The 13,528-nt window shown below is 36.9% G+C and overlaps 1 protein-coding gene and 1 long non-coding RNA gene across 2 annotated transcripts in view; one reads left to right on the forward strand and one right to left on the reverse strand.

Moving 5' to 3' along the window:
• Positions 1 to 320: 320 nt before the first annotated feature.
• On the reverse strand, positions 321 to 2,523 carry LOC116422404. The gene is made up of 3 exons (XR_004233017.1): positions 2,157 to 2,523; positions 1,357 to 1,447; positions 321 to 950 (listed from the first exon to the last, which is right to left on the reverse strand). It is a non-coding gene; the product is annotated as an uncharacterized LOC116422404 (long non-coding RNA).
• Positions 2,524 to 2,703: 180 nt separating this feature from the next.
• SCTR (secretin receptor) overlaps positions 2,704 to 13,528 on the forward strand; it is an 82,702-nt gene continuing 71,877 nt past the window's right edge. The window contains exon 1 of the mRNA XM_023499167.2: positions 2,704 to 2,952. Coding sequence (XP_023354935.1) covers positions 2,902 to 2,952 — 51 coding nt within the window. The 5' untranslated portion in view covers positions 2,704 to 2,901. The remainder of the gene's footprint in view (positions 2,953 to 13,528) is intronic.

A 13,528-nucleotide genomic window follows, 5' to 3' on the forward strand; every position in this document is an offset into this window, starting at 1 on the left:
CTGGGGGGGGGGGGGGGGAGGAAACTTGTACTTGTCTTTAATTATTACATTATTTGTGAATATGCTTCCTCCTTTCTAGTTGAACTTTTTCTTGAAACAAAGATAAGCAGTTAAACAAAAATAGCCCATACATTGACCAGTCTGTGTCTGTTTGCACATTGTCTTCTCCATTAGACTGTGAATTCCTTGTAGGCAGATGTCTTGTACCATTCTTTGTATTCCCAGAACTTAGCACAGTATCTGATTTGTAGTTTTGTTGTTCAGTCATTTCAGTCATGTCTCATCCTTCATGATCCCATTTGGAATTTTCTTGGCAAAGATACTAGAGTAGTTTGACTCCTTTTCCTTCTCCAGCTCATTTTGTAGTTGGAGAAACTGAGGCAGATAAAAGTTGTGACTTACCCAGTCACATAGGTAGACCAGATTTCAGCACAGATTTTCCCAGTCCAGTGATCTCTCTATTGTATCACCTAAATGCTCTGACATATAGGGCATTCACAAGACATTCTTAACATATGGAAATATTTTGGCAGTAGGTACAAGTATATTGTCATTTCAATCGGAAACATGAGAGGAAACTGATATAAAATGGGAGGGACTGACTTTTGCTCCAAGCCTGTGAAGGTAATAGTTTCCATTCATATAGTTCTTTAAATTTGGCCAAACACTATATATCTATAGATCTATCTATATCTATATCTATATCTAGATATCTATATATCTTTTATACAGCTTTTAGACATCTTGTTTGGTCTTTTCTTTTGGCTATATGACAGCCTTGATTTTAGGAAAATTATTTCTCATTAATATTAAAAAGATTCAGACAAATGTGAGAGGAAAAAACGAGACTAAAGGGGAAAAGTTGTGCTTACCCGAGGCTACTCTGGATTTTTGAAGGGTGTAAATCTCCCCCAGCCATAAAGAGCTCATTAACTTGTCACACTTTATACCTTTATAGAATAGAAAATCACATTCTTCCCATTATTTATGGCTCATCAATAATACATTAGCTTCCTGCTAATAAAGCTAACAGTGTTTTGTTTGATTTATTTGGCACCTGAAGATAAAGTTAATTTAATCTATTTAGCATTTGGCTGAAAGGTTTATGCTCAACTCACTGCCAGTTACAGACCCCACCCTGTACACTCCACCCTAATTCAATTCTGTTCAGCTCAGTTTCACCCTCTCATTTGGCAAATTTACTAGATTGTAAATTCAGTGGTTCCAGGGATGGTGTCTCATCTGAATTTTGTATCTTTCTTAACACTTTGCTAAGTTCTGTGCACAGAGTAGGTATTTAACATATTTTTGTTAAATTGAATTAAATGAAGAAACAAGGACCCCAAAATACAATACCGTTCATAGTTGGCATAATTCAAAGCTTGATTTCTGGTTTGATTATTTTAATTACACATTGCTTGTTGGTTCTTTGTGAATCTCAGGTCTCCTAAGATTGTGAAGAGAGTGGATGAAAGGAGGTTATTGAAGTAATTTTTCTTTAGTTTGCTTTGAAAAAGCTGGGTTCGCAATATAGATTGGACTTGGGCAATATAACTATATATCCTGAGTTATCATTTCCTGTGTGGACAATTTTATCCCCTAAAATATGCTCTATAGATATGGTTTTAGAAGCAGCTAGATGGCACAGTGGAGAGAGCACTTGCCTTGGAGTCAGAAAAACCTAAGTTCAAATTCATGAGCAGACCTTTTACAAATCAGTTAACCCCAATTGCCTTACAAAAAAGTAAACAACAACAACAACAACAAACTCAACATAGATTCCTTGATGGTTCTGCTAAATTCTTCTTCCTTCCTTCAAACCTTCCTCTTTCTTTTATCTCCGTCTTTCACCCCTGCTTTCCCGTTTTTCCCCTCCCACTTTTACTTTCCTTGGTCTCTCTCTCTTCTTTATTTGTAAAATGAAGGGGTTGAATAAATTAATTTCTGGGGTCCTTTCCTAGTCGTTTCAATGGTTCCTATCTCTGTCTCTCGTCCTCTCCTCTCTTTTCTTTCTTTTTTCCCCTCTTCTCTTCTGTTGCCTCTTCTTACTCTGTGAGGAAGATGAGGAGTAACTATCCCTGTGAGTGACATATAAAGAAACTGAGGTGCGGACAATGGGATGATTTGTCTAAAAACAAGAGGAGGAACATAGTTACCTGGACGTGGCTGCTCAGTTTTCCGGACTCTCTTTTCAGATAAGTTTTTCTGGGCATGCAACTAAGGAAAGGGGAAAGGAGAAATGAGGGTTTTCATAAGATGCCATATATATTGTAATGTCGGGAAAAGTATTGCCACTTATTACCTCTGCAAAGTCACTTGGACTTAGCTCGACTTAATGTCCTCCCCTGTACAAATGAGTAAAATAAAAGGTTTCAGACTAGCCTGATCTCCAGGATCCATTCTGGTTCTTATTCACTGCATCTCCTTCAAGACTTGGAGAGACATAGGGGCTGGCACAGCCTGTGCCTCGGACAGCTCCATTCCGCTGAGAGATTGATAGTCTTTACAAGCAGGACCTCCATCATTTCGCCCTCCGCGCTCCCTCCCTCCCTCCCTCCTAGGCTCCCGGCAGTCTTTACTTGTTGATAGGCTGAGCCGGCGGTAGAGACTGGCCACTGATGTCTCTTGGCGGCGGCGTTCCTTATCAGTGGGCCAAGAGGCGTAACTGAGCAGCAGCAGCTGGAGCCCGCGGCCCCCACAGTACCAGAGCAGCGGCGCTGCGCCCGGGAGCCTCCTGGGGCTGGGGCAGGCTCAGCGGGTGGCCCAGGTATGCCGGCTAAGGCAGAGTGGTCCTCTCTCAGCCAGGGAAAGTGCACCCATATGAACAGCTGGGGGTCAGGTAGCCGCTGTCTGTGATCCCCCGGGGATGAGACTTGTGTGTGAAAGTCTGTGGTCACCACCATGCAGACCTGCAGCTTGTGGGTGATTGTCTTCTCGTGGGCTGCGCTAACCGTGAGTATCTTCATTTCTTTTCTCAATCAGAGATAAGCCCTACCCCTACACACACACTTTAAGATGGGGGTCTAGAGACTACGCAGTTGAAACATCCCCAAATTTCCAATGGGCAAATTTTAGCCTTGCAGGCTTGACGGGAAGCACCTGCCTGGTAAAGCTGGGAAATTAATTTGAGAAACTTTTAGCATCCAGAATAGTTTTGAATTGGGGTGGGGGTGGGGGGAATAAAGCTTTCTAGAGTTTAAGAGTTTGAAACCAGTGCGGTATGACAGAAAGCTACAAAACTACCTTCCTTGTCATGCTCTTACTCATTCTCTCTTCTTCCATTTCTCCCTTCTCTTCCATCCCCGAACTTTCTTTCTCTTTTCCTCTTCCTCGGCTCTCTTTCCTCCTTCTTAATTCTCTCCTTTTTCTTGTTATCCCTCCCTTTTTACCTATTTCTCTCTCTCTTTGCTTCTTTCTCCCTTCCCTTTATTTTTACAAAACCCTTTTGTCCTAGGGACTTGCAACCTGATTAACCTTCAGGGCAATATTCAGTCTCTACAAAACTGGTCCAAGAAGCAGTAAGAAAGGATGAAAGAGCCCAGGGTAAAATGCAGAGATGCTTGTTTCCTCTTTAACAAGGTTTACCTGTTTCACCATGTGAATTTTGTAAATCAAAGTGATTAATCAATGCCAGTGAAAGCTAACTAATATAGTACACAGCAAAAAGACCTATTCCCCTAACTCTGGATAGCACTGAAATCCAAATATTTCCAAAATACAGATTCCTTTCTATTCAGAGAAGTCTCTAAAAGTAGAAGAATCTATACCTTAGTAGCTCAGAACCTTGACACCTAGGAAAGTTATCTTGATGTTTCAGGAATAGTCCTCTTACAGTGAATTATGACCTTGCCTCTTCTATGGATGAGTATGAGAGGACCCCACAGGGCCAACTCAATCAATAACTTCAATGTCAGTTTCTATGCCAGGAAAGTTTTTTTTTTTTTTAATTTGGCATGTCTGTGACATTCTTGCAGAAGTCAGTCATGCAGAGCTGTTCTGGTTAATGTTTTCAGCTCACCTGCAGCTTTGATTAAGCTCCCTGCCAAATGCCCACTACCTCCCATTCCCACTTTTCAGAGAAAATGGAGAGAGGTCACCATAACACTTCTCCTGATTCTCAAACCCAGCTACTCTGGTACACACACACACACACACACACAAACAGGTAAACAACAACAAATAAAACCACCACCATCAATAAAATACTATTATGGTTAATTCTCAACTTAGTTGAGAAGTGAAAATGCTTTGTCCAAATCAATGTGACATTTGGTAAGGTAGCATCTTTAGCCTTGGTGCCTTCATAACCTTCTTGCCTATGTGTATCAGGATTTCAATTACTAGGGGACTAGTTAGTTATCTCTAACCAACCAGATTTAGAAATTCAGTGCTAAAGGGATCTATGAGTATGAAGAATTCAAAGAAATATGGGAAAACATGTCTGAAATGATATACACTGAAGAAAGTTGAACCATAAAAGCTATTAATATAACAGACATTACTGCTAGATAAATGAAGACCACTTTAAATAGAAACAAAGCTCAGCTAGATTTTTTAAAAATACAAAAACATTAGATGACATTGGTAATAATTTAGAAAGTGAGCACCCTTCTTTTAACAAACAATAAATTACTAAAAATAGGGCTCTATTGTTACCTATCATGATTTTTTAAAGAATGTTTTTGGCAACTGAAAGATGTTATTGAAAGACTTTGGGACTGTATCAAAAAAAAGGGAAAAAATCAGTACTTATTTTTCAATGCAGAGAAGGTGAATAAGATATGAGATAAGGTACAATTTTATTTTTATCCCAGGGTAAAAAACAAAACAAAACACCAACCTGTATTTTGCCAGGAATAAGCTCCAGACCAAATTGTAAGATAATACCTTTATTTTCATAGGGAATCAGCTGGAAGGGACATTCAAAATCATCTAAATATCCACCAACCAGCATGCTATATGTGAAAAAACCAAGACCAGAAAGCTGAAGTGCTCAGCCACTAATTGTGATCTTGGGCAAGTGCCAAAGTACTATTACATTCCTTTTGGCTCCTATTTTTATGTCAATAAAATGAGAATGTTTAGCCTTATATCTAGGATTAGAACTCAGATCTTCTGCTCCCAGTCCAGTGCTTATTCCACTGTGCCACTTATTTTATTATAACAGCTTATCTATCTATGGGGAGAATTTTACATTTATACATATAACATTTCATTGTTATTTAATGGTTTCACGTTTATTAAATAATTTACCCAACTAGATCGTGAGCTCTTCCAAAGCAGGGTCAGTGCTTTATACTTATTTATATTTCCCACATTGTCTCACATAGAAATCATGCTTAATAAAGAATTGCCGAATTGAATTAAATTGAATGGAAAATTCCTTTGTTGTTTGTTGTTGAGTTGTTTCAGACTCTCTGTGACCCCCTTTGGGGTTTTCTTGGCAAAGGTACTGGAGTGGTTTGTCATTTCCTTCTCCAGCTCATTTTACAGATGAGAAAAGCAAAGCAGAGTCAAGTGACTTGTCCAATCAGGGTCATACTGCCGGTAAGTGTCTGAGGCTGGATTTGAACTCAGGTCTTCCTGACTCTAAGACTGACTGTCTATTCACTGAAGCTGCCCCCCCAAATTTCTTAGTCTTCACTATTGTACAGTGGTTTAGAAAATTCCTATAACCTACTATTTACTTACTTTTTTTCCCCCCTTTCCCCTATTGGGGAATAAGGCAGTGCTTATCAAGTTATGAGGAAATACATAAAAGTAATTAATAAAGGAAAACCACTTATAAATACTGATATAATGACTAACTGCTGCCAATGAGCAGTTAAGTCCAAGAACCTTGGGAATAGCAGCAGCTTCCCCCAAGATCCCTGGCCTTGCTTTTAGTTTATTCCCTGCATTTGTCAACTGAGAAAAGAACCTTTGTGGTGGCTAGATGTAGCTATTTCTACCAGGTGTGGCAACCAGAGACTTCCCAGCTGCTACAGCTCCTGAAAATCTGGGGAAAAAAAGTTCTCACCAATCAAAATTCTTAGTATGTCAAATGACTCAATGTCAGAAACTCAACATGACTTTATTAATGGAAAATGATATTAAAGAAGATGTGTTATCGAGTGCCTTATTGCTGCATCCCAAGGACAAGAAAGCCTTTCTGTATGATTTGCATCTGAAATCTCTTATGCCTGTTATTTCTCTTATTAGAATGTGAGCCCCTAAAGAGTAAGAACAAATTCTGCTTTTCTATTGGAGTGTCCAGTATTTACACATAAGTATTCAGCCTTCTTTCCTTTATCTTTTCCTTTCTTTCTCCCTTCCTCCTTCCCTCCCTTCCTGTCTCCTTTTCTCCCTCCTTCCCTTACTTTCTTTCTTTTTTTTTACTTTCTTTCTTCCTTCTTCCCTTCCTTCTTTCTACCTCTCTCCCTTCCTTTATCTTTTCCTTCCTTTCTTTCTCCTTCCCTCCCTCCCTATCTCCTTTTCTCCCTCCCTCTCTTTTTCCTTCTTTTCTTCCTTCCTTTCTCCTTCTTCCCCTCCTTCCTCCTTCCCTTTCTCCTTATCTCCCCACCTTCCTCTATTCTTTCCTTTCTTCTTCGTTACTTTCCTCCTTTCCTTTCTTCTCTTCCTCCTTCATTCCCTCCATTCCTTCCTCCCTTCGTTCTTTCCTTTTCTTCTTTCTTCCCTACCTTCCTTTCTTCTATCATCCTTCCTTTCCATTCTTCTTCCTTCCTTCCCTCTTTCCTGTCTTCCCTCCCTCCCTTTCTGCTTTCCCTCTCTCCATTCCTGCCTTCTTTTTCTCCTTCTTTCCATTCCTTCCTTGCCTTCCTTCTTTTCTTCTTCCATTCCTTCCTCTCTTTTTTCTTTCCTCTCTTTCTCCTTTTCTTCCTTCCCTCCCTTTTTCCTTCTCTCCTTCATAGACCTAGCACCTGTTTTAAATTGGGTTTTGGTGGGTTTATCCTGTATGCATTGATTTTATATGTGGCATATCTTTGTAATAACCTTGTATTATTATAAGATTCTACTGTAATATTGTTAATGTGATTTTGGGAGAATATAAAATAATTGAAGGACTTCAGTGTTTGCTGACTGGGGAACAAATAACTCATGATAATTCAACTGATGTAAACTTTTCAAAGCATTTGCCTCACAATAACCCTGTGAAATAGATATTAAAGAAATCAGCTTAGCTATTCTTATTTTTAATTGTCTTTTGCCTATTTCTTGAAGCAAACATGTATTTCAGTACTTTTGTTCTTTCTCCCCCTTTCCCACAAAGTATATATTCCTGAGCCCTGGAAGATGTTGTCCAGCTGCTAAAGTTTGCCTACTCTAACTAACCCTGATGTAACCTTTAAGTTTATGTCCTTGTCCAAGTAATTGCTTATGTTTTATAGCCGGATGCCTAGATATCATGGAAAAATCTGGATCTAATTGATATCCCAAGCTCTCTTCAGCATAATATATTCTCTTCCTATTTGCAGGTGTATATACGATGTTTTGATTCATTAAGCCTGTTGGAAAATGTCTGGCATGAATGATTGAATAAGCAATTACTTAGTTTTTACTACATACAAAAAAAGTGGTGGGAATAAAAGTGGAATATTTAAAGTCTCTGTTAACAGGCTCACATTCTAATGGTGGTGGTACTGGTGGGGAACAACATATTTAATTTGAAAGTAAAATGGGAAAATTCCATATTTTTTAGGATGTGGCAGCAAAGCAGATGGTAATAAATTTTTCGTAATATAATTTCCACTGGTAAAATCATATCAGTCTTTTTTTTATATATTGGATCACTTGATAGTGCTACAGATGTTGAAAGCAAAAACTTTTATTTTCTGGGTCTTGAGGAACTATAACTGTGGTCATAGAAGCAGTTTCCAGGTTGCATATCCATAGGAGCTGCTTTCTGGGATGATGCCTACAGGAGTTTGACTGGAAGCAGGCCAAGTGTTCTTGGGATGTAATTACTAATGGAACTCTTGGACTTACCTTTAGAGGAAGGGAGAAAAGTAACATGATGTAAAAATAGCATTATGCCTAGTACTTTACAATGATTATCTCATTTGATCCTTACAACAACTCTAGGAGGAAGGTACATTATCCTTATTTTACAGATGAGGAAACTGAGGCAGACAAAGGTAAATGACTTGTCCAGGGTAACAGTGTCTGAGATTAGATTTGAACTCCTGCCTTCCTTTTATAGACCTAACACTCCAACCATTGTCCTACCTTTTTCTCTAATAGCGGCTTCAAAGGCAGGAAAACATGGATTCAAATTTACCTCTAATCTCACCGAGTACTGCAGCGGATAGAGCACTGAGCCTGGAGTCAGAAAAATCTGAGTTCAAATTTGACCTCAGATACTTACTATGTGACCTTGGGCGAATCACTTAATTCTGTTTGCCTCAGTTCCTCATCTGTAAAATGGGGACATATTGAAGAAGGAAATGGGAAACCATTCTTGTATCTCTGTCAAGAAAATCCCCTGGACAAGTTTACAGAGTCATGAAAAGTCAGACATGACTGAATGACTGAACAACCACAAGTGTGACACAAGTAAGTCCCTTGGTTTCTTAAGTGCTCTAAATTAGTGGTATCAAACTCAGTTAGAAATTGGACCGCCAAACCATACATAAGGATCCCTTATGGGCCACATGTTGACAGAAAAAATGACATGATTAAATCTATCTATATCTAGAGAGGAAAAGATTATACACCTCTCTCTCTCTCTCTCCATATATATATACATATATATATATATATATATATATTTAACACATCAACATTAATTCAGATAGGAACCTGTGATTTCAGGGAATTACAGTGAAGGTACCAATATATGTTGACTGAGTTTCTCCACCTGGGAGCTCTGTTATAATTGTATCTTGTTCTGATCTCCCTGAACACAGCTGCCCTTCTAGCCAATATAGTATGTTTATAAGTAGCCAATATAATAGCATTTCTACTCCCTCTGTTTTTGTTTGCTTGCATTTTTGATTTCCTTCTCAGATTATCTTTACCTTATTTCTAAGTCTAATTTTTCTTGTGCAGCAAAATAACTGTATGAACATGTATATATATATATATTGTATTTAACATATACTTTAACATATTTAACATGTATTGGTCTACCTGCCATCTGGGGGGTGGGGAGAAGGGGGGGGAAAGTTGGAACAGAAGGTTTTGCAAGAGTCAATGCTGAAAAATTACCCGTGCATATATCTTGTAAATAAAAAGCTATAATAAAAAAATAAATAAGTAGCCAGCATAAAAGGGCAATCAAAGGAAATAAGATTGCAAAAGGGAACCCAGAAGTCACATACATATTTTCCCAAAGATTAATGAAGCACAATTTACAAATTATATCATATAGATAACAAAATCCACATCCAGGTAATATGTGCCGGATGTAGTCTCTGCTGTCAGTGCCTTCTGGTTTTGCCTTATGTACATCCCAGACAAATCCCAGACCTTCAGTGTAAAGACCAGCTTATCACCAAATAGTGTTAATAGTTCGGTGATGTTGTGAGGATGTCATCTTTAAAGTTTTACTAACAATTTTGAAATGATTTATTTATGTTAATGAACTAATCCCAAGGTGGCACAGATAGGAATTAGTCTGGTCTTCAAAAACAAAATAAAACCCTGTAAAAAAAAAACGACCTCAAACTCCTGCCTCTGAGCATTTCTGTCTCCATGGGGTCCGTGCTACACTTGTGCTCTCAACTCTAAACTAGTGTTACATGGATTACAGAGTGAGACTCTCTTCCTCTGCCCTTCCCCTCCTTTTCCTTATGCTACCTTTGCTATCTTCCCCTTTTGCCTCTTGTCTGTGTCCCCTCTGTGACTTATTAAAGTGTGATTGCAGCCCCATTTTCCACTCTCATCATGGGCTTTTCTAGTGAGTACCCAAGAACCAGGCCTGCTTGCCCCTGTTTCATAATTTCTTAAGTTAATTATCAATTCAAGCTCCCTGAAATCATAGGTTTGGTCCCTATATATGTGTTTGTCTATCAATCAATATATCTATTTCTCTTTAATTATTCTTTGAAAACTCTACTACCTTTGTTTTCTGAAGGGGGTTTGTGGATTTTCATTTTATTCTTCTTTTAAAAATTGAATAACAACATGCCTTTTCAAATAACAAACAGTAATAATAGCTAACATTTACATAGCACTTTAAGATTTGCAAAGCACTCTCTTAGTTGATCCCACAACACAAAGTAGGAAAACAGAGTTTGAGAAAGATTACATGACTTGTCCAGGGTCATACAGATTTTGTCCAAGTCAGAAATTGAATACAGATCTTTCTTACTGTAAGTCCAGCATTCTGTTCACTTTGCTCAAGCTGCCTAAAAATTTGATTTTAGTCTGTGTGATATCATGGAAATGCTCTAGTTATTTCATAGATTGGAAAAAAAAAAAAACTTTCTTCCTTCTCTCTACCTAAATTTATTGTAAATATAATCTCTTTACTTACACTAAATACCTACTATCTTACCTGATCACTGGGTGAAGGTGAATGACCCTGGATTTTTACAAATTTTGTCATTAGAATACAAGCTGTAGCAGGCCCCATCAAGAAGGTTTCTAGTGCAAGATTGGAGACAGTTGTATTTCTGTTATAATAGGACTAAGTTTCCAGATGCTCTTCAGCAGAAGACTGGCTGCCAGGTGATGCATTGATGAACAAATTTTCTTGGCCATTAAATTTTATGTGGAACTAATTTATTAAATATTGAGAAAAGGGGAAAAGATTGGGTGGGAATTTTCATCCAGATTAGTGTGGAATGTACCTAGACCATTTCAATCAAAGTTCTTTGTAGCAAGAAAATGTTAAGAGGTTTAATTAGACAAAATAAATATGACAAATAATATTATTAGGGAGGGGAGAGAGGGAAAGGGGAAAAGAAAAATCAAAACAAAGGTACCAAAATCATTTTAAAAATAATCACTGCTCTAGGAAAATTCCTAGTTTCTAATTCTAACTACAGGGATAGAGAATTTAAGGACAAAATAACCAACATTCCATTCTCCACCCTAGTGAAAAGTTAATCTCTTATTGTTATCTCCTAGATGACCCTACCAAAAAAAAAAAATCAAGCACTGTGGATCAGAGCTACTTTTTCTTCCCTTCCCCCCTCCTCATCACCTAATTTAAATGCTTATTACTATATTTTAACAACTTCAATTTACATTCCACTGACCTTCATTCAAACTCACCTGGAGAAGCACATAACCCCCATAACCCAATAATGATTAGATCCTATCGGTCTAATGATTACATGACAAACAGAGGCTAGCTCTGACCAAGACCAGAAGAACATCAAATTACTCCTCTAGGTCACAGCTACAGTCTATCCAGTCCTAGTTTCTGACTTACAAGGCATACTAGAAGATATTTTGTCTTCATTCCATCACTATTTTTTTAGATTACTTAATAATTAAATGTGAAAAGTTAATAAAGGCATAGTTCAAATATCCCTATTTTCACTGTTGTTCCAGTGTTTGTGTATTTAGCTAAATTCTTCTAGAATCCTTTTATCTTTTTAACATGCATTCCTTAAATTTATTTATATTGTTCAAATTAGTATTATCTTTTGATTTATCATAAAACCATTATGTTTTAAGTGTCAAGAGAAGATCCACCATTCTAGATTGAGATTTGGTAAATCAAATCTGGTTCACTAATTTTCATGACTTTGTACACTTCAACACTCTCCTAATCCTTCAACTTTAAAGAAACTTCCTTTTCCAAATAACTAACAAATTTAGATCTCAATAATAAAGAAAATAAAACTCCCTCAAAAAAAGAAAAAAAACCCAGCAATATTATTCTAATTATATCAGTTTATTGAGAATTAGTATATTGATTTTTTTAAAAAATGAATTTCTTAAAATCAGAAGAGACCTGAGTGTGAATCCTGTTTGTGATATTGACTATCTGTATTACCTTTGGGAAATTACTCCATTTAAGTCTCATTTTCTCATATGTAAAATGGGATTAATATTTTCTCTTCAATACCCACTTCAATGGATTGCTGTGAGGTTCAAATGAGATGATATATGTAAAGAGCTCTTAAACTGAAAGTGCTATATAAAAGTCAACTATTATTAGTGTAAATGTAGGAAATCACTCTAGAGGTAGTGTGTTGTGAGTACAACCTCCAAGGAAAGGCATGCAAAAGTTAGCCAATCATAAATTCCTAGAAGGAACTTTAGAGGTTACCTAATCATCTGAACAAAAATTTCCAAAGTAATTTTTGAACCCTCATATTTTTTCTAGCTCATATAGATTATTTTTATGTTTATTACAAATAAAGAACAACTGTAAATGAAAATTAATCAATTGCTAAAGCAAACTTTGTTTAGATGGCACTAAATTGAATTCCCCAATAGGGATCATGATAATATATTGCCCACATCCACTAAAGGATTTTCATCAATTCTATAAATATTGCATTTCACTATATTTCACTGTATTCTGAACACACTACTAAGTACCATGAAAGATAAAAATAAAGAAAAGACAAAGTTCCCAGGTGCGTACAATTTTGTTCAGGCTGATACTAGAGAGTACAGAGAGAAAAAGATCAGTATAGTCTGTATGGGCAGAGAAGATTTAAGATAGAAGGTGAAGAACATGTAGGATCAGGATAAGGAGAAGAAGGGGCTCTCAAAGGCAAAAGAGCTGAGGGCCATTCAAGGTCTATAAAGATTCTTCACCAGTAAAAGCAGTATTATAACAATAATTCACTATGAGATGTAGTTTCTTTGATCCAAGACTCATAAGGAATGGACTCATGATGAGAAAATGCTATCCCCTCCAGAAATAGAACTCTGAATACATATTTAAACATATTTTTGATTGTTGTAGTTTAACATTTTATTTTTAAATTTTTAATATATATTTCATTAAATATTTTCTAATTACATATAAAAATTTAACATTCATTTTTTTAAATTTTTGAGTTCTAAATTCTCTTCCTTTCTCTCTCATCCCTCCTTGAGAAAGCAGTTTGATATCAATTATGCATGTAATATCATGCAAAACACTTCAATATTATCCATGTCACAAAAGAAGCCACAATACCCAATTACTCAAAACACTTCCTCCAAAAAAAAGAAAAAAACAACAACAGCTATGCTGTAATCTGCATTAAGATTCTGTCAGTTCTTTCATCATCTGTCCTTTGGAATGGTCTTGAACTGCACTGCTGAGAATAACAATCATAGTTGATCATGGTACAATATTGATTACTTTTATTCTGTACAATGTTCTCTTGGTTCTGCTCACTTCTTTTTGCCTCAGTTCATATAAGTCTTCTAAGAATTTCTCTGAAATTCTCTCTCTTTTCTTACAGCACAGTAGTAGTCCTTCTCAATCATATATCAAGATATTGGCTATTGATGAAGGTAATAGATCTCTCACCTTCACCTACTCCATGACAGCCACTACCACCACTACCATCACCCCAACCAAAGTCTGGGCAGAAATACTTTTCCCTGTTTAAAAGAAGTATTAATGTTA

This window comes from Sarcophilus harrisii, chromosome 3 (assembly GCF_902635505.1).
Source record: "Sarcophilus harrisii chromosome 3, mSarHar1.11, whole genome shotgun sequence".
Taxonomy (NCBI): Eukaryota; Metazoa; Chordata; class Mammalia; order Dasyuromorphia; family Dasyuridae; genus Sarcophilus; species Sarcophilus harrisii.